The sequence below is a fragment of the Poecilia reticulata genome, linkage group LG9, assembly GCF_000633615.1.
Source record: "Poecilia reticulata strain Guanapo linkage group LG9, Guppy_female_1.0+MT, whole genome shotgun sequence".
Lineage (NCBI taxonomy): Eukaryota > Metazoa > Chordata > Actinopteri > Cyprinodontiformes > Poeciliidae > Poecilia > Poecilia reticulata.
Genome location: NC_024339.1, coordinates 2,677,281 through 2,698,672, shown reverse-complemented (window position 1 = coordinate 2,698,672; position 21,392 = coordinate 2,677,281). Strand labels below are relative to the sequence as shown.

Below are 21,392 nucleotides of genomic sequence, written 5' to 3'. Positions count from 1 at the left end.
GAAAATGTGTTTTTTATGTGCTGAGTGTTTGTTTTTAATGGTCTTCCAGCTTGAAGTCGCAGCCTGTCAGCGCCCTCTGGTGGCTGAAAGCCAAACATAAAGAGGAGCCTGCAGTTCACAATGACTAGACTTATTTTTTAACATGTAAAACAAGAAAGCCTATAAATATGAATAGTAGTGCTGCAACTAAACATTACATTAGTTATAGATTATTCTGATTAACTGGATAAAGAAATTCTGTATTACTGTACTTTTATACAATATTAGAACTACATTAAAAGATGAAAATGAATAAATAATTCAAATAGAAAAACTTTTCATTAATATGCAGTAACTTAACATTCCTTTAGTGAACGTTTGATCCTTTGTAGCAAATCATTGCCTTTATGCGAGTCTGTACTCCAGTTAATGATTAATTACTAAATTAGTAGACAATTATTTCAATAATCAGCCCTAATAAATAGTTACATTTTTAAGCATATATTGAGAGTTTGTGAACATGTTTGTGCACACTCCTCAATGTGCAGCAGGTGAAAATGAACTTGTCTTACAGTCAAATGTTGAAAAGGATACGAACCGTCCATGTTAGCATGTTTCGTTACGTCTAAACAGGGATTCCTAGACGTCTCAGCTAAATTTGGTAGCCATGTTGTCCAAAGTGACTCGTGTTTTTTGCATCACGCAAGTCACAGCCTGATATTGCCACTTGTGCAAATCACGAAGAAGAAAACAGGAAGTGGGGGGAGGGTGATGGATTTTTTAAATAGACTTATTACGTGAACATACGTATTCATGCAAGGGAATCACAGCAACTGCGAAATTATGTCTTTTAGACATTAGCAGAATGTCAAACCAAACAAAGTTTTGTGCACATTTGTAACAAAGACGCAGCTAATGGCCCAAACTACGACAGAATAGCTGCAGAAAAAAAACTCAGGAGTTGCAACAACCTATCCAAACTCACCCTGGAGGAAGTGCTGTGGTGGGAGATCGAGTCTCCGTGAACCTAACAACACAGGACACAAAATGTGAGCTCAATTTCTTCCACAGTGATGGAAGAAAACAGACAAATTCATTGAATAGAACTGCTTTTAGTAATCGCTGTTAAACGGTATTAGTTTTTGCTTCAATTATATTCCTTTTTAACTTAACCTATGAGTTACATCAGACCTCAACACTGTGCATTTTGACTTGTTGTTTCAGCACTTCTTGAATTATTACACCAGCAGTTAACTTGACAGAGTCCAGCTGTTTCACATCTCATCCCCCCCTCACCCACAGGCTGGCGCTATCTGTGTTTATGTTTCTCTGCGGTTCCCTTCTCTCTCGTTCACTTTGCCTCTCTGGCCGTAGGACGACATGCACAGAGTGATTGACCAGCAACTGATGGACAAGCACCAGGACGAGTGGCGCTCGGTCCACGGCGCGCTGTCCGGATCGTCGAGGAGTCAGTCCCCGAGGCGAGCTCGCCGCGTCTCTGAGCGGGACAAGAGACTTTTCTCTTTTTTCAAAAAGAACTGAGCCCTGTTGGAACTGGCCCTTAAAGCACAGCAGAGACACGCAGAGACAGACGCAGGTGAGGGGGTGTATGGGTAAACAGCTCAGCCAAAGACAGGCGGTGGTAGACGGGCGCTGATGTTGGGGGGGGGAGGTTCAGATCATTTTGCACTTTATCTGACCCATTGCTCTGCTCCTTATGAAGGTAAAAAAAATAAAAAATAAAAATTCCCCAGAGGCTTTGGCTCAGCAATCCACCCTAAAGAGCGCTTTGCTTTCTGGTCTTACAGAACAGGACAGGGTCACAAAGTTTACCTCCACAGAGGAAGGTTTCCTTGTAGTGCCTACAAAACCCACTGCCAACTCTGTAGAGGTGGAAAACAATGTTAAAGCGTTTCAGCATGTACAGTATGCATCTCAGTTATCAGGCCGAGGAGTCTGGGGAAAGGCAGAAGTTTGAAGTGTTAAAGTGTAAAGAGAAGTTGTGGCAGTGACAGAGGACACACAACGATGGGGAGTCTCAGGTTTATTCATGTGTCAGGGGAAAAAACATGGCGTGTTCAACACAACTGGAAAAGGTCAATTCCCAAATGGAAGAATATAAATGGAGGGGATGACTTATGGGCTCTGTGATGGACTGGTGACCACTGGAGGTGGGCACCAGCACCCCTCCTGACTCCACTGGGAACCAGAGTGTATGATAATGGATGGATGGACTTATGGGCATTTTAAAAATGCAGTTCTAAAAATGTAAATAAAAAAAAAAAGAAAAAAAATTCAAGAAACCTCTGACCACCGTAGCTATTGTAGCTAGTTGCTTTGATCTCAGACTGAGTTTCTAAGTGCAACAACTTTTTATTTATTTTTTATTTTTTAAACAAAACAGCCAGCCTGATGAAAACCAGCCAGTTCTCCTACGTTATTTGCTAAGTACAGAGGCTCTGTTGAGAAACGCTTCCTGGACTGTGTTGAGATTTTAGATTTTGCAATTATTGGTTTACAATTGGTTTTTACAGTTATTGTTTAATTGTAATCTAAATCACTGTTGGGGAATAATTAAAACTTAAGATTTACAACATCTTGATTAGCGTTCGTAGCCGGGGCTGAACCCAAGTGTTACACCAAGAACTAGAGCTCAAATTCTGGCATTTCGGTGGTGGACATACAGCATAGTAGTAATATCCTATTCACAAAATGTAAACAATATGTTGTGGCAACACGTCTGTCAATCATTATGAGCCACATGAGAACAAGGTTGTGAGAAGTCGGCCCTTTGGAGAGGCTGGGATTTCCCCCTGACTGTTTGGCGCCAGTTTTGTTGAAAATTTCACAAATTGTAATACATTATTTTTAATTTGTGTTTTAACAATTTTATTGTAAACACCAGGGAGTACTTAGCCATACTAGCCCATCTAAACCAGTCAACAGTCCAAAAGGAGCATGAAGCCAGGCAGCCTCATGGGGAAATTCTCTGGCCTGTTATAGTTTCTTTGGGAACATAAATTATTTTTTTTTTACTTTAATTTCTTAGTTCTTTTGTATTTAAAAAAAAACAATTATAATGAATTTTCATCCTTTGTTTAAGAATTTATCAACATTGCATTGAAACATTCAGCTTAAATAGGATTGGGTTTAGGCAACAGAAGGAAAACTAAATTAAAAAAAGATCTAAAAAAAACTCTCCATCCTCGTCCCTGACAGATGAATAAACCTTAGTGGGGGTGGAAGAACTCCTTAAATATATCTTAGTGGTATTATTTTCCTACTGCTCACATCATGGACATCATCTGAAGAAAAAGCACTGCTCAGTGTTGTCTCTGTGATGTCAGTCATCTTCCTAGTTGACCAAATTTCTTGTTTACATCAGCTTTTGAAGGGGTTAGGATTTATGATATGAACAATAACTATGAATCCCACCAGTTAAAAGCATGTCAGTGTACCACAGCTGTCAGCATTCAACATGACCGTTTGCATTCACTCCTACTGGAGATGGTCTACCTCCATTCTTCTCGCTTCAATATTTCACAGGCACTTTGATTTCTTAGCTTGCGGGCTTCCATACTTGGGGGACATTTCTGACTCCACTGGCGAAACACAACGAGGCGAGCTCCGATCTTTGAGCGTGGATGATTTTCTGTGTGGCACATTAATGTCTGTGTGTGTTTGAGCTCGTGTTGAATGAAGCTGTGCAAACCTATGCAGGTGTCTTCACGTCATCTCAGCTGGTTGTTGGGAAGGATCAACCCAAAGAATGATTTTTTTATAAAAAATGACAAATAGGTTTGGATGATATATTTATAAGAAAAAACATACTTTTTTGACAGAAAATCTTTTTGTAGAAAGACATATCTGTACAATGTTTTTGTCGACTGTTTTTAATGTCTTGTGAATTGAAACTCCTTTGATGGAACGAAGCATCTTTTGGTTTCTTTTTCTTTTCTCTTTTGTTTGGTGTCACACAGTGAGAGAAATTTCATAAATTCAAATTATTTATTCAAATTCTTTATCTATATGATGCAATTTACTGGACCTAAACACAAAATCCTAAAATGCCTCCACATTTAAATTATCTTTAAGAGAAGAAACAGATTATTATTCTATTTTTTTACAGAAGTGTTTAACTGCCCAAGCTAGTGAATAGATACAGGAGCAGCATCCCACTAAAAGAAGAAACCTTCTGCTATAATGAGAAACTTCCAAGTGTTTATGAGTTTCATATTTCATTAGAACGATTCTGTTCCTGTATTTATTTATTTCCTTCTTCTGGCAGTAAAATGCTTCTGCATGTAAACAGATGTTTAGCAAGATTTAGCTTAGCTTAATTTGTCTTATTTTAGCAAAGACTGGAATTTAGAAAAGGGTGTACGCAGCTAGCTAAAGTTTATATTTTAGCGTCACTGTGAATGTTACCACCCACATTCAAATCTATCGAGCTACAGTGCTTTGATACTTCAGGGATAGAGCCTAACTAGCTGTGTCCCTGGTTTTAGAGATAAGATAGCCTAGCTTATCTAGACACAAAGCTGGCTGGCATGAATAAACAGCCCTAAAAGTTAAGTATGCTAATGTGTGGGCCTTGTTTTTTCAGGTAATCCGTTATTGGTAATGACTTAAAATGAAAAGAACTGGGACTGAGGTTCTGTTAAAAATGTATGAGCAGCTAATATCTTGACTGCAGTACATAATTATCTTCATCTGGCATAAATTGAGACCAGCTAATCGTAGAGCCTGAAGCAAACGGCTAGTCTGAGAAGAGCCAAGCCCAAAGCTAACTTGTACCTCTGTGCGTCTCTCCATTCAACTACAAGAAATTTAAAGTGACTTTGGTCATATTTTTTAATAAACTGTCACCATTGCATTGGATGGTTTAAGTCTTTATAGGGAAATGGGGATTGGAGGCTGTGCAACACCAACTGTTTTCCTCTGTGAAACATGCTGAGAATGGAACATGTGAAGCATTTATACACACCTACCTAATAGAAAATAAAGGCATAAAAGTTAAAATGGCGCACACTAAAACCTCTGTGTTTGTTTTCATATATCAGACAGTTATACTGACTGGAAACATTTCCATGTTTCACTCTGAGTAGTCAGGAAGATCTTTAGCGCTGCACCAATTCCTACCTCCATAATCGATGTATATAAGCAACAGATTTTTTTTGTAAATAAGCATCTGAACCAAACATGACAATGATTAACAGGCTCAAATTATAAAACCTCGATGATGTTTAAGTAAAATTACTTTTAAGATGTCAGAATTTCACTTTAATCTTGGCTCTTCTTGGCTGCCTCCAGGATCAGCTGGATGTTTTAGTAAATGAAGACACAGAAAGTCTTGTGTACTGTATACAAGAATTAAGGTAAGATTTTAACAACTTAAAAACATATAACTTCAACAATCGACAGTCCCTTTAAGAGCCATTTCAAGAGACAAGTTTTGAAAATGAGCCAGTAGATTATTTCCAGGCCTTAGTCAGACTAGTGAATAATCATTTTTAGTGTAAGGATTTACTTACATAAGATAGACTTGATAAGTTATTTTTATCAATATTGTCCTGATAGAACAGTTTACTCCATAAATTACATAGCAAAAGGAGACACTATTTCTCTGTACGGTAAAGCAAAACGGCACAATAAGCCCAATTTAAAAAAAAAATTGTAACCTCAAACATCAGTTTATAACATAATAATACTGGCCAGCAGAGATAATCACAATCAGTGTTTTTATGTTACCAATAATCACATTAGCAAACATATTGGAGTCAGAACTGGGACAAGAACTAAACTTGTTTGTTTTTTTTATTTTTTTAATGTCACATCTTACAGGAAAAAGAATTAAAAAAAAGTTATGTTTGATTCTGCTGACTTTATTTTGATGTAAATGCTGTTTGTTTTTTTCTGGTTGAATTTGTCTCTGACGCTGCAGCCTGAATGAATTCTTTCCCTCACATCTGAAAACATGTCCAGTGTCTGTGTGTGTGAGTGCCTGGACGTCCTGATGCCGGCCGCCATAGGTTGTGTTGCAGTGGGAAACACAGAGATCCCATTGAGTGTGTTTGTGTTACTCATCTCTCCCTCGGTCCGACGTCGTTTTCGAATTTAGTGCTTTCGGTGGGATCATTGTACTCCATGTGAGTGCTTCCATTCACCACTGACTGACGGCACTGTTTTAGTTACAAAATACTTCAAACTATTCAAAAATATTTATCATGCAATTTTCTTAGCATCCTTGTTTTTGTACGAATAAACTCTTTACAATCCTCGTGTCTCAGTCTCTCTGAGTTGGAAGCGCTTGTGTTTGTGGTTCCCACAGTTGGACAAATGGAGCCGCTGATCCGTTTAATCCTTCTGCTCAATTACAAAAACAGTGCATCAGATATAAACAGCACTTTGAATATACTGTACAAATTGTTGCTGATTAAAAAGTAAAAAATAAAAAAAAAAGTCTCTGGAAGGACAAAAAACAATTTGCAGTTTTGAGTCCAGCATTTCCTCCTATATTTCATGTAAGGGTCCAGATTCAGTGGACATTTTCATCCAATGCTGTTAACCATCATTTCCTAAACTTTACCAAGTTTCATATTACAAACACAAACTTTACTGTATTTTATTAGGATTTTATGTGACAGTGGGAAATATGACTTAATGACTTAATTAGCTGCAAATTAGTTGTGTTGTCCGGTCAGACCGTCAATTCCTGAAGCCCCCCCTACACACTCACACACACACAATCAGATAAGCGCACATGGAATCAGTGCAGCACCGTAAAAAAAGTTATGGGGTCCAAATGACCCCATCTCTTAAAATTGCAGGAGGGTTAAAAATAATTGCAAATCTAAAAAAATAGTATGGTTTACTCCTGTAAAATGCCTTCATTATCAGATTCATCAGTTAAAATGGTTCAAGCCTTCATTTTGTGTAACTTTAAAGACTTACAGAAAATGAAATCCTTAAATCTAGTGCCTCAGAAAATGTGAATATTACAGAAGATCAATTAGAAAATTATTTTAAAAAATAAAATAAATGAAATTAAAATTTTACTTTCATCTGAAAAGAGGACTTTGGACCACTGAGCACGAGCTGAGTTTTTTTTCCTCTCGTGAGCCCAGGTTCGACACGTCTGACGCTCAGGACTGGCTTCACATCAAGAATGACTCTTGATGAACCTCCGTTCAACCCTGGAATGGATTTTGCTCGACAAGGCTGCCATTAACCCTGCTGCACCTTTTCCYTTCACCCAGATGAGACCAAAATATCACTTACTGCAAAATGCCTTTGGTGTTAGACCAAGAATATATGAAGAAAAGAAAAGAATGAAAGAAAAATTCATTGGGAACCAAATTTACAAAAACATTCAAAAAACAAATAAAAGTTGTCAAACAAATCCTCTAGGTGAGTGAAGCACTTCCTGCTATATTTCTTGTTTTTTTKAGGATTTTCAAAATTGTTTTTTTTTTTTTACAGAATAAAAGATATACTGTGACCTTCCTTAAAAAATGGCCCAAGTTGTTTTTTTGTTGTTTTTTTTTTGCCAAAAGTGATTGTTTTTGTCTAAATGATCTTTTGGAGAGAAAAAAAAAGACGTGATTTAAAAAAAAAAATAAAATCTTAAGCCATTATTTTAGAAAGGTGACAAAGTTAGTCATATCAATATATTCAGTGCACTATTTATTAAGCTGTAATTATTTTTGCTTCCTTATCGCCTTCGCCAGGCTTCAAATTCAACCTGAACACCAGGTCAAACTTTACACCGTCTTCAGGAAAAACAAAAACAGATTGCTAAAATGAACTCTGGACCAAAATCAATCATTATGTGTCAAATATTTATTTCTTTAAAACGTTTATTACTGATTTAATTCATGTAGGGAAAACTGAATAGTACATCTTTATTTCTCCAGTGTACAGCGAACCACAGCTGACGAGTGTGTTGTTTCATGACCCCAGCACACGAGGCATGTGCAGCACATGCACGATTTGGTGCGCCAATCATGTGTGTATCTTCTATATTGAATATAAACACACATTTGTATATATACACTATACACCATGTGTGCACTACATACACACGGTAGAGAGAAATCAAAGTGTGGGCTTTCTGATACCTGTTGGCGTGAACCCACCAGAACCCGCTCAGAGTATTTCCTCCTCCTCCATCTGCAGTAAAGCTCTCCCAATTAAAAACCAAAAACAAAAAACCAATAACAATAAATGTCAGTAATAGATGCTGATGGGAAAACATGAGTCAGGTCCAGACGCAGGGGATCCAGTGCTGCCACTCGTTCTGCCATGTTGTCGCCATGGACACCGAAAACTGACTGCTAACACTCGAACAGGTTGAGAAGGAGGGAGGGGGAGGGCTGGTGATGGAGATCAAAACATGACATTAATCACTGTTGATGGCGAGAACACAGTCAGTTCTCGTTAGCTTTTACCAAAAAAAATAAAACATCTGCAAAACAAAGAGTTACATGTCCAAAAAAATAATAAAAAAAACAAAATTAAATTAAAACAGAACAGAAAGAAAGCAAGAGGAACCCCATTCCGGTCTGGAGGAGAGGACACAGCGATGGCGGGTTTCTTCTTGCAGACGATGAGTTAGTTGCCGCGAGGTGCTGATATGTGGGTGATGAGGGAACACAAGGCTGGCGGCAGCAACAAAGAAGAAGAAGAAGAGGAAGAACGGAAAACATGAGATCAGTTAACATTGGCTCAGCGCTACTGGAAGTTAGGTGATTAAGGAAGGGGAAGCTTGGCAAAATACAGAGAGAGAAAAAAACATGAGAAAACACCAGTTCAGTCCTTTAGGTTAACTGCTAAACGTGCTAATCGACTTCATCGTTGGGCTCGTTTCCCCCGACAACGAAACTGAGAAGTTCATGATCTGTTGGCCATGCGGGTGGATGAAATGTACGCACTTTTAAACACATGAGGAGTTCTTTCTTTCGCAGCCATGAGCAAAGTCCTCGCTCCGCCCACGGGGAAGAAAAAAAAACTAATTAAATGGAAAAGTCTAAAGGAAACGAGTCCTCCCCCCCTCAGGTGCGGAGCCGGCCTCAGCCCGGAGCGTCCTGTGTGCGGCGGAACGGGAAGGAGAGATGAGATACTGATAGGAGGGTAAGACGGGGGGCGGAGTACGCAGACGGAAATATGAGCTCTGTGTCCGTCAGACGTCGGCTTCAGATTCTTCACCGAAAACGAGCAGCTCAGGTCAAACAGTGCTTATCTGATGCCTTCCAAATAAAACCTGATCTGACGTTTCATAAAAATCTGTACAAATTCTTTTTTTTTTTTTTTCCTTTTCTGTTTTTTAAAGTCTTCATGATTAGTTTGTCCAAAGGGGACAATATTTCCATTTATTTTATTTTTATTTCTTTTTTTTTACTGTATATTCATTAAATCTTTATCTGCTCTTTAATTTAGATGCTCTGAGTCCCATGGTGTGGTGTGTGAGTGTGTGGAGAGGAGATGCCTCCAGCCGTTCACCGCTCGCTTTCGCTAGCAGCACTTTTTCTTCCGTTTACTGTTCCGGGTGAGTTTGACCACGTCGTTCTGTTGCTGCTGCTGCTGCTTGGCTAGAACCTCCTTCTTGGCTTTTAGCACCAGCTCTGTGATGCAGTTGAACATCTGCAAAGCAACAACATGATAGTTACAATGTGTTTGGAGGACTCGCTTTTTTCCCCCCCGTTTTGGAAAGAGGCTGCTGATGCAATGCTGGATTTATTTTTAAATTAATAAATTCCACAATCACAGTGATTAAAAGATCCCCACTTTTTTGTGCCCGTGCATAATTGTGAGCTTCTTGCAAATGTTTTGCAAAAATGGTTAAAAACTTTGGGTTTCAGTAAGTGCTACCTCCCACCTGCAGGTGGCAGTATTTCTTACTTCTATTACTCAGCCTGACTTGGCATTAAGTTAAAAGTGACTTCCGGTGAGCATTCCAGACGATTCTTCCAACTTGGAAGTTTTAATTTCCCATTTCCAACCACATCTGGAACGCATTAACAGTGTGTGATCAATATGTAAATTAAAGTGTGTCTGATCAGAGTAAATCAAACAAACAAAATAAAAGATCAAACTATTTTTAGTTTTTTGAGGAATCAAAATGTTTGTATTTATGCTTGTCGTCTTTTGTTTCTGCAAAATTCCTTGCAAATATTTCTAATGTAGCAGCATAACAGTCAGTGAGTTTGATAGTAAAAAAAAAAAAAAAAATCACAAAAACAATCATGGAAGCCTGGAAGGCCTGATTAATACAACACAAAAATATAAAACAATGTTCAAACAATTGGAATTTTATATGACAAACCAACACAAACAGATGATTAACTATGACGTGAAATAGGCTGTCTTGGGAAAACAGAGCATCTTCGGTCAATATTTCTGAATGTGAAAATCATGCATAAATATATATTTAACATATAAAGGAAGCAACTATTTGCATTCAATCGCTTTACTCTGACACCCCTAAATACAAGGCAATGCAAGCTTCAGGAGTCATCTAATTAGTAAACAGAACAGAGCTGTTCATCAGAAAAACACTCAATGTGCCATAAGCTTGGTGAATATAAAACATGCATAGGGTTACAGTGTTGATGTCGGTCTGCTTTGACAGGCCACAGATAGTGAGAAGCATGGCCTTTGTATTATAAACTAAAATATTAAAGCTGGAGTTGCACCGATTACAGTTTTTTAAAAAGATTGATTACCGATCTGTTAAAAGGCTGAACTGTCCCGATTTTGGCCGATGTTTTTGTGGGAAAAGTTGCTAAATACAGTGACAATTGTTAAGTTGGCAACAGTGGAGAAACTGCTGAGACGAAATGAAAACGGTCTAGTCAAAGTCCAGGGCTAAATACAACGGACAATCGCACAATTGTATATAAGAAGAATGGAGAAAAATGTAACTGTTTAGATGTAAAAAGCTGGTAGATATTCTAAGGTGAACCTGAATCATGCCATGCCTTTTGGATTTTTATTTGTAAAAGACTTCGGAAATCAAAACTCAGTTGTGAACTCCAGTAAAATCGTTTCCGTCATGAGTGGGAGTACTCTGCACTTCAAGAAGAAGCTGCCTCACCTCTTCAACGTTGATATTTTCTTTCGCGCTCGTCTCAAACAGGCTGATTCCCATCTGTTCCGCAAACTTCTGCGCGTCGGTCGTCTCGACCACCTTTGAGCTGGGGTCGTCGTTCTTGTTTCCCACTGAAATGAGGAAACGCATCACAGGTTCTGATCGTCTCTCTGCATTCAGCCAGACCTCCTTCGGCGGCGCGAGAACGAGACCCACCTAATATTCGGCAAACATCGTCACAGTTCTGGTTGATTTCATGCAACCATCGTTTGACGTTGACGAAGGACTCGGCGCTCGTGACGTCGTAGACCACTATGACCCCGTGCGTTCCTCTGTAATATCTGGAGAAGGGAAAACATAACATTTGTGTTGGCACCTTGTTGTCCTTGGACGCCAATATGTGAGAGACAATTAGTGATTCAGCAAATAGAATCAATACATAAAGACAAAGCACAAATTAGAAGCTCCCCTGGCTAATTATGGGTTCACCAGTTGCAGTTTTCTAGCCGATCTTTAAGAAGCCTGACGTGCCGATTCCAATTTTAGCCAATACCAATTTTTTTTGTCTGAAAAGTTGCTAAGTATAGCGACAACGGAGCCAAGTTGGCAACAAAGGAGATGCTATTGTTAACAGCACACATGCCGATTGGTTCTGGTCTGTATCACCAGAAGACCTGAGAGGTTCTGGGAGATTGATACAACATCAGATCTCTAAAGTATTGTAGTGCTGGGCCGTTCAGCAATTCATAAACTAAAGGACGTATTCTAAAGTCTGAGCAAGTGGAAGGAAAAAATAAACCTTGTAGCCCCCAGATCCAAATCTTATAGAAATATTTAGTTGAGCAGATTTTATATGGTTTTCCAGTGGTGCCAGAAGACAAAGCTGGCAGTCTTTTTTTTTTTTTTTTTTTTTTTGTAGTTGGTGTCCAGGAGATGGGGACAAATCTCAATTTTGAATGTAATCAGCCTGCAATTTCAATAAAAAGGTTTAAAGGGCAAATACTTGTTAGCTAAATGCAGCCTCAATAATTAGTTTGGTTATAAGTCCAATATTTAGGTGAAGTGTGGAGAGACGGCACATCAAACACACAAAGAAGCTTTTGTCAGCCTTCCTGTTAAATGTGATTGGATGGGGATTCTGCTTTGTTGGACATTTGGGACAAAATTGGCTAACAGTAAAAGGACAACGCGCGCGCGCGCGCGCACACACACACACACACACACACACACACTACCTTTTCTCCAGGGGGGAAAAAAAAAAAAAAAAAAAAAATTCCACAAAGCTGAACCCCTTTATTCAATAACTTGTTACTTATATTCCTCAGAATATTTGTACAATTTTTACATCTCAGAAAACATCAAGGTTGTAACTGTTCGCTACTCGATTGCCTCTGCAGGTTGTTTTCCCTGAGCGGTCCCAGAAGGTCATAGCCCAACAATCCAAGTTCACAGCAAAATTCATTTAGGACGTAATGAGGTGCAACAACACTCCACTTCAGTGCCGGTAACAATCAGCCTGAACAGGCATCGTGTTCTGTGCAGGGATTCCTGGAGGCCTGGTAAACTGGGACCGTAGTTCTCCTCAGGGGCTGAAACATCCACAGCACCTCATGACTTTATTCCTTCAGGAAGAGTTGGCTTCCTGCTCCAAGACCCTCTTCTGCAGCTTTAAGTGAAAACACCTTACGAATTGAGATTTTAAGTTACATTACTCCACTTAAAATGACTAGAAAACAGCCAGAAACCTCAGATCGGTGCAAATCTTTGCTTTCAAATATATTATGCCATTATAAAAACTCTTACAAATTCAGCAAGAGGTGTGGAGAGTGAAATAATGGAAGCTGAAACCAGGAAAAACACTGTGAGGCATTCTCCAACCATGACAACACAAACGTGACAGAGCAGAAGTATAAAGCCTGTGATCCATGAAGATAAAATCTGACAGAGCTTGTTTTGCCTTCTGTGTGGTAAATGGACTGAACCTGCACACTGCTTGACTAAATATATACACACAGACTCATCTGCAGTCCTGGTGTGTATACATTCATAGCCTGACACACAGAGTTTAGGCAACTTGAAGCACTTCAACATGCTTCGCTTCCAGCAAAGACGATGCTGGAAACCTACAAGAATACGAAGATGACCCACTCAGTCACAGTGTGCACATGCTCATTTGGTAGCAAGTCTTCAGCTGAAAGGGACCTGATGAGGCCTGTATACTAATGGGATGAATTCAAACAAAAATAGCCCCCCAAAAATGCACTTCCTGGCATTACTTTCTCTACAGCCACGTCTTGTGTAGAGGCCTTGATTCTGTATCCTGACAGCAACATGAAGAACTTCAGTTTAACGCTCATCTGTTTAAATGTCACTTAGATGACTTTGTTCCACAACATCTTAAAGAGCAGTATTATGTAAAAAATGTATGTTCTTGAGCATTACATCGTGTTATGTTATTCAAGCTACTGAGCTTCCGCCTCATAGAGCACCCCTCGCCCCACTCAGCTCCTTCAGACTAGCCAGCAGCAATTAGCAAACACCTGGTGGAACCGAGCAGCAGCTGAGCTCATTACAGGAGTTACTCCTCAGTGCAACGCTGGTAAAATGTTGCTAAAAGTTAATAGAGGAGTGATGTGATGGCTTCCTGGGGGTGGAGTTTCAGAAAGAGCAGGAGCTTCTTAAAGAGACAGGCCCAATTTCAAGGCATTAAATTACAAAGTCAAATACGATATAAACAGCATTTTTATAACCAAAGTTAACAGCTACTTGACTGTGCTATAAAATGCTACTATATGCCTATAGTGCCCCTTTAATATAATATAAATCCATTATAGTCTTTATGGTCTTAAACTGACATGTAATGTGTAGTGAATCAGATGTATTATTACCTACATCTTTATAGATGTAGATAATAATACCATTAATTAAATATTTTCACCAAAGTCTGAACAGTGTTAAATAAATAAATATTGCCCAAACCTAGTGTCAACTTGTTTAAATTACAAAGTTCATAGTTTCAGTTTCATAGGAGACACAGGCTCTCTGACAAGAGATATTCAGGTAGGCAACAGCAAGAGAACATTGAACACATTGTACGAGGAAAAGACGTCTACCATCGACATCATTACCAAGGGAACGTTAATCACTTGAGATGTTTTGGATGCTTTGCCTTCCTGAGCTCATTCTGCCGGACTGAGGAACTGATGCAGTCACTGGGGTTCAGTTTGCTGCCGGGTTATTCAAATTAATGGAGAATGAAATTGCTCCCACTTAACACTGCAGCTCAAAGACGCACTGATGATTCATCTGGGGTGGATATTGGGGTGGGGGGTGTAGCGACAGGAAAGTGTGATGTTCACTCCTAACTCACCCTTACTAACTTTAAAAACAAAATGTACTTATATAGGGCACAATTGTCTATAAGCCATAGTTGTCCACGCTGCATGTATTTTGAGGTCAGGCTTCATGTGGGCCGCAACGATTTCATATTTTCCTTAGAAACGTTCACACACCAGATATTGATACCAGACCTTTCACTATAACTAATTTTGCTGGATGATAAATTGTCCCAGAATTTACTGCGATAAACGTTAATATTGTTCTTTGGAGACCATTTTCATATAACATAATGGTAATGGCATAATAATGGAAGAACATATTCTCCAAGGTCAATAAACTTTAAATTCTAATAATCATTTAAATACTGGAACTTGAAACATTTTAAATGTCCAAAATAAATCAAAACAACAGAACCAATAACATTAATTATAAACTCTCCATAAAGAACATTGTTGTTCTACTTCTTCAAAAAAAGGGGGCAAAACACAAAACTGAGAATTTTTGTCATCCAGTTTTTGGTAGAAAGAGAGAAAAGAGAAAAACGATAAATCATGCAAAGGGAAATTATTGAGCTAGTTTAAACATATTAATTGATTTACTGCTTATTGCGACAGGCCTAATTGACACTCAGTTCTGATTTTTTGAATCGAGTATTGCCGTAATGATTTCAAGAAATCCGTTTTTTTTTTCTGTGTGGTAATTCATATTACGAATTAAATGAAAGTGCAATGAGATTTCTGCATAAATGGTTTTCGATCTCAAAGCGACTTGCATGCGTCACACTGTGTCGTTTTGGAAACGATTTTCAACTTTATCCAGTAATAGGAACAGACAATATTGTCATAAAATCATAACACGGAGGAAGTTAACAAAACAAAAGCACAGCTAACGGCAACAGCATTTTGCGAAGCACTGACTGCAATTTCTGTAAAGAAGTCTGTCTAGATGTGCAGTCAGGGTCCAGCTTTGCTTTAACTATCGTTTATTTGATCAGTATATGAAATAAAACAAAAAAACAAAACAAAACAAAAAAAGGAATACCCTGCTGTTTTATCTACCCTTACATCACTGGAATGCATCTGATTCTCATTCACAACATGTTGAAAAATGTTTTAGTTGGGACAAATGATGCAGCATAGATTAAAGGTGAACCCCAAGAATAAACTGTTGTCCTTTATAACGTAGTTGCTGCTTCTGACTGATCTAAACGCTGTTAGGTGAGCAGTGATGTTTCACGGCTGCTAACTGGAAGATAAAACAAAACCTGACAAACAGTCGAGTTTTAAAGTGTCCAAGCGGTTAGAAATCAGAGCGAGCCCCGAGGCGTACGGACCAAAAAGTGTAAGTGCAGCTGTTGCCGTTGCACAGCGAGGAGCCTCCCTCTTCCGTCTGTAATTAGGATCTGTGGGGGAATCCCACCCAGTTTCACGGCGAAGCACAAACTCGCTGTCGCTGCCTGCCAGCTGCTCCCCTCATATAATATCTCATTTGATGACCACAGAGCGCCTCCCGAGGCTTCGATCGGCAGCGTGGAGTGGCGGCTCTACTCACGTGGAGGTGATGGTGCGAAAGCGTTCCTGGCCCGCCGTGTCCCAGATCTGCAGCTTCACCTTCTCGCCGTTTATCTCCACCGTCCGGATCTTGAAGTCCACACCTATCGTGGTGATGTAGCTACCTGCGAGCAGCGGACGGAGACGGATGTAGAGAGCGGCACGTGAAGATGTGGAGGAATGTTGCTAAAGTACTTGTACCCTGTGACGTTTTCAACATTTTGTCACATTGCAGCCGCAAGCGTCACTGTTTTTATTGACGATATGGGGTTTGGAGTTTTCTAACAACAAAAATATGTAAAACTGTGACATGCATTTCTACTCAACCCCCTACTCAAGATTCTAGAGCAGGTATCTATGACAATCTGCCCTATCCATAAGGGCATATCTATTCAGTCTAATTCTATTTTTTATGCTCTGAGCGACGTCATGTTTTATTATTTATTTTACATTATATTTAGAATTCCTAATTCTACTTTCTAACCATTTGAAAGAAGATTTGTTGAGGTTTATTTTTACATGTTTGACCAAAGTAGTCATCCTGTTTTTGTTTGACTTGTTTTACGTTGGCTGTTGTTCTAATTCCACTGACTGAACAAATTAAAGTTGTTTTTACATGTTGTGACGCTATTGGTATAGTTAAATGTTCTGTACTGGTGCAGCGTTAGCAAATATATTTATAATTCAGTACCTTTATGTCTGAATAAAAAAGATAAAATGTTTTAAGTAAATTCAGCATTGTTACGTTCTATGATTATCGGCCAGAACTAACCCTCTGGTATCAGTGTTGGTATCGGTCATGAACAAGTTAATCGGTGCATCCTCAGTATTTACTATGACTTTTGTATACCAGGAGACTTTATGAAACAGCTCAATCTTAGCCAGATTAGACGGAAAGCATTTTTAGACTCTGTCCTAAACTTTGACTTGGCCGTTCTAACGCATGAATACGGTTTAATGTAAACCATTCAACTGCAGTGCTGGCTGTGTGTTCAGGATCCACGTCCAGCAGAAAGGTAAACATCTGCCTCCTTTTCAAGTCTTTGCTCCAGCATCAGTCGGTATTTAACTCCATCCATCATCCCATCAAATTTGCCCAGCTTCCCCAAAGCATGACTCTGCCACCCCCGTGTTTCCATGTGGGGAGGGCACGTTCAAGGTCAGGGGTGTCCAACTCATTTTCAAGATTGACAATGTTTTAAAAGGGCCAATTGTGGCCAAATGTATTGATAAAACTACTTAAGCTGCTAAAATATTAACAAATAGCTGATTCCATATGATATGAGAACCTCAAAGTTAAATAATATTGAACATCTTTTCAGCTTCATGTAATTTGGCAGAACGCAGATAAAACTGCAGTGATTTGATGGATTAAAAATAATATTCCTTTGAAAAGTTTTATGTCTAGGGCCGCATAAAATCCTTCTAGTGGGCCGGATTTGGCCCACTGGCCTTGGGTTTGACACGTGTCGTAGGTGATGTGTAAAGATCCAACTAATGTTGATAAGTAGACGGGTATTAGCAGCTACAAGTGTTTGTTTTTCATGGAATGGCAGCACTGAATTTCCACAACAAAATGCCACTAAATTAGCAGTAATGTTGTTTTAGACCAAATTTTCCACAAACATCAACATCCCATAGAAGAAAATGTATGCATCTTGTATTTTGAAAAACTTTTGTTTTTAGTTTACTTTAAAACCTAAAACCAGAAATTAAACTGTGGGTTTTATTATTATTTTTTACATATGACAAATTGTTTTAAAATCACTCATCAACAATCATGTCCTTTTTTTCTAAACATTTATGGCTCTAAACGAGTTTCACTTCACTGGACAAAGGACCAGTTATGGTCTGCCATATAAAACCCCCCAAAGGATCCTCTGCGGTTTGTGGCTGTGGTGTGACAATTTGTTTAGGTGAGGTGTGAGGCAGAGGGGAAGCCACAAACCTGAAAATGTGTTGTCTGCGAAGCGCAAAAGGAGACTGCTCTTTCCCACTCCTGAAAAGGAAACAAAACACAGGAAAAGGTTTAGAGCGCAGCAGGTTCCTAACGCCTCCCATCCTCGTCTCCGACGGTTTTGTACAACCTACGGGTGTAACTAGGTTTCACGTGGGTTCGTATCGTAGACGTCATGTGATGACGACAGCAGCAGTCGGTGTAACCTTTGTGTACCGACTTTACAGTCAACTTATACGGACACCTCATGAGCTCAATTAGATTTATAGCTAAAGTGTAACAAACTAAAGCACCTAAAAGGAGCAGAGAAACTATGTACATCACAAGTTAAAGAAAACAAAAAGGAGGACAGCAATGTTTACAGTGGGATTGCTGCTTTGTCCTCAACAGATCACCTTTCTGCTTCAGGCTCTCCTGTCCTGCCCGTTCCTTTGTGTCGTTGCAGGCGGCTAATATTTGATTGGTCACAGGCTCTTGTGATCTCTACGGCGCAGAGTTTTGTTCAGGCTAACAATAGAAAAAGCTTCAAAGGAGAGTTTTCAGAAAACATCGTGGCTTTCAGCTGCCTGACTAAAAAAAAAGAAAAAAGGAATAAATCACTTTCTCTGACTAGAATAAGCTCCACTGTCGGGAGTTTGATGGGCCTTATAGTGATTTACAATAAATATCGCAGGTATACGATGAAATATTTGCCAGAATTACATGGAACATGAATGAGGTCACGTCAAGCTGCACTGCAGGGTGAGAATCTCATCTCACTACAAATCCTACAGCCATCAGCATCTACAACTAGAGGACACCTGTACAGTATGATTTACAACATTTAGCTTCCCTTTGGGAGAATAAAGTATTTTTGGATTGAACTGATTTCAGTAACCTTGGTAGTGAAACTCCCAAGGTTTCACTATGGCTGTGATGTGACAATCCCAAGGTTTCACTACCACGGCAATTATAAGCTGCAGTTTTCAAACTGTGTGACTTTAATAACAGTGGTAAGTGGCAAACATTTTGTTTTCATTTCATTATTTTATTTTTGTGATCAGAAATATTTTCAAAAAGACTTTTCTCTTCTGCAAGTATGAGGGAAATATAGGAGTCTTCTTTCATCCAGCTGACCGGTGACGTGGAGGAATGGCACCGTTGGGTTACTCGTTAAAACTCTGGTCACTTTAACCTGATGTTGAATTAAAATTATTGTAGTAAGCCATAGGAATAGCACAACTGAATATTTAAAATCTTAAAAACCGTGGAGGTCGGTGGAGATCCACTAATCAGAACTTTTATGGCCAATGCTGATTTACAGCTCTGCTTAAAATCTGAGCAAAATTAAGCAGATGAATAGGGGGACAGAAAATACACACTTTTCAGTGTTTTACCTTCTGTTCAGAAAGAGATTCATTAGTTCATCATTACCACCAGTACCCTGCACAAGCTTAATTAGCCAATAAGGTGACTGTTGACCGCTTCACATAAAATTGTATTTTCCTGCCGCTCAACCATTTTTCCAAAAATAAGCCGACAGTTGCAGCACAGCTGAAGGGACACTGGAGCCTGTCTGAGAGATGTCCCTTGTTCTGCACTGTGGCCAGCCAGCTGATGGGTTAGTGGTGCCAGGATTTGGAACAGTCAGTGAAAGCAAAGATTATTGACCCCCCCCAACCTCAAACAAAATCAGACCCCCAGCAGGATGAGACGCTGCTTCTAAAGAGGGTGGAGTTGAATTACAAAAGTGCCAGAGGAGTAGCTCCAACCACCCCAGTACAGCTTTCAGCTGTGACTGGAAATTTCTCTTGCCTGGGTTAGGAGTACATATGACAGCATGCGGCTGACTGCTCTTAACACTTTGAGTTATACTCCCCACTTTGTTATTCTCACTTCAGTTTGGGCAGCTGCAGCGATGAACTCTTCCACAATCAGGGAGTTCAGACTTCCATGCTAACCAGGTACCTAAACTGAATCACTACGACAGCTTCCCGCCACTTAGTCAACATTAAGTACTTATAACAAATATAAATAACATATTGAGTCAAGAAATTAACGCCAATAACATAAATAAAAATGTCTAGAAATAGTTATTTACATTGCCAAGCATGAAACAGAGATGCTAACTTAGCTTCAGCTAACAGATACAACCAAGAGGCCAAATGAGACTGACATAAGACAGCCCCGGAGAAGCTATTTAGGTCAAAGAGAGGCTATTGCTATGGAGATACAATAAATGCCCCACTAACTACCGAACAACACCAGAAACGTTCGGGAGACAACCCCAGAAGATGTGGAGGCGGTATCCGGCTTGACATGCCCAGTCCGGACACACAACCTCCGCCCTGTCACTGGCACAGAAACATGGCGGATGTGTACATTTCCCTCATTATTTTCGCTCTAAAGCTATAAAATGACACACGGTAAACGCGTTCAGGCAGTGTGCTGTGGCGCAACGCTGTATTTCTCCTTCTCTTCTGGTAAAAACAAAAAATATACATATATATATAATAAAAAATTCGACAAGGCCCACTTCCCGTCCCGCATCCCCGGCGTCTGCTTACCGCTGTCACCGATGATGAGCAGCTTGAAGAGGTAATCGTAGTCCCTAGCCATGCCGGTAGCTGGTAGCTAACCTCCGCCTTGTGCAGCTTCTTCGCTTGGCTTGTTGCTCAGGTCCCCCCTGTTCCGTAGAAAATGTATCTGCCCCCAGGTCCCCTGGTAAGAAAAAAAGAGTCACAACCGAAGCTTGAAACTACTAGCCCCCCGAGCCGGTGGCGTTTTTCTCGGGGTTTCGCGGCGTCAGCAATCCTCCTGCTCCGCTGCAAACAGCCGGAAACTCTGCTTCCTTCTCTAGCGGAGCTGCACCCAAGTGTGACCCGGCCTCACTGCGCAGACTCCAGCTATAGCACGCATAGGACAAAACAAGATGTGGAGCATCTGAATCAGTGAAAGGCTGAACTATTTTTATCGTTTATTCTATTAATAATAATAAAAAAAATTATCATACATGTTGAAAATTTTTGTTGGAATGTTTTTAGTATAAAACAAACAACACACACATACACACACAAAATCAACGAAATTTAGTGAGAAATTTATGCAACATTAATCCAGTCATAATAAAAATATAACTAAAGAATTAACTTGTTCTTTTGTCGCTTTTCTTTTGTGACAAAGCAAAAAAATATATACAATGTCCGCTTCTATTGTGGAAAAACTTGAGATGTTATTTTGGTAAACTTGATATTAGAGTGGTACTTCTTTAAAAAGTCTGATATTGCTATTTATGTCACCAGTTTGATTGTTTTAGTTATCTCATCAGCAATACATTCTTCAGTTTTATCTGGACTACATTAACTGCAGTGTTTGATAATTCTGCAATAGATTGCAAATTTAGACTGGGACATGACCAAAAGTTTTCTTTGAAGTTATTTCAGTTAATGCGGGTAATACTGTGCATCAGGAAGTAAGGTGTCCTATTGTTTCAGAAAGC

General features: G+C 39.4%; 2 protein-coding genes across 6 annotated transcripts in view; one reads left to right on the top strand and one right to left on the bottom strand.

Annotated features, from left to right (window-relative positions):
* The window catches only part of bicdl1 (BICD family like cargo adaptor 1), a 48,133-nt gene that overhangs the window by 24,008 nt on the left and 2,733 nt on the right, over positions 1-21,392 (top strand). For 2 of the 4 annotated variants that reach the window (XM_008417272.2, XM_008417271.2), the window contains one exon: positions 1,354-6,257. In XM_008417272.2, coding sequence (XP_008415494.1) covers positions 1,354-1,521 — 168 coding nt within the window. In that variant the 3' untranslated portion in view covers positions 1,522-6,257. Of the gene's footprint in view, positions 1-1,353; positions 6,258-21,392 lie in introns of those variants that run through there. The other 2 variants (XR_001776928.1, XR_534358.2) reach the window with 2 other exon arrangements.
* Positions 7,804-20,796, bottom strand: rab35b (RAB35, member RAS oncogene family b). 2 transcript variants are annotated; one of them, XM_008417274.2, is made up of 6 exons: positions 20,461-20,790; positions 17,906-17,956; positions 15,959-16,082; positions 11,285-11,409; positions 11,075-11,199; positions 7,804-9,621 (listed from the first exon to the last, which is right to left on the bottom strand). In XM_008417274.2, exons 1-6 carry the CDS (start codon positions 20,510-20,512, stop codon positions 9,493-9,495), a joined length of 606 nt encoding a protein of 201 aa, XP_008415496.1. In that variant the 5' UTR covers positions 20,513-20,790; the 3' UTR covers positions 7,804-9,492. The 2 variants fall into 2 exon arrangements, with proteins under 2 accessions (XP_008415496.1, XP_008415497.1); XM_008417275.2 differs by lacking the exon at positions 11,075-11,199 and having other exon boundaries at positions 9,515-9,621; positions 20,461-20,796.

Coding starts and splice junctions, on each gene's coding strand:
- rab35b (XM_008417274.2), bottom strand. CDS start 20,512: ATGGCTAGGGACTACGATTACCTCTTCAAGCTGCTCATCATCGGTGAC. Junction 11,200..11,284: donor CGATGTTTGCCGAATATTAG/GTGGGTCTCGTT, acceptor TCCTCATTTCAG/TGGGAAACAAGAACGACGAC. Junction 9,622..11,074: donor AAAATATCAACGTTGAAGAG/GTGAGGCAGCTT, acceptor GTTGCTTTGCAG/ATGTTCAACTGCATCACAGA.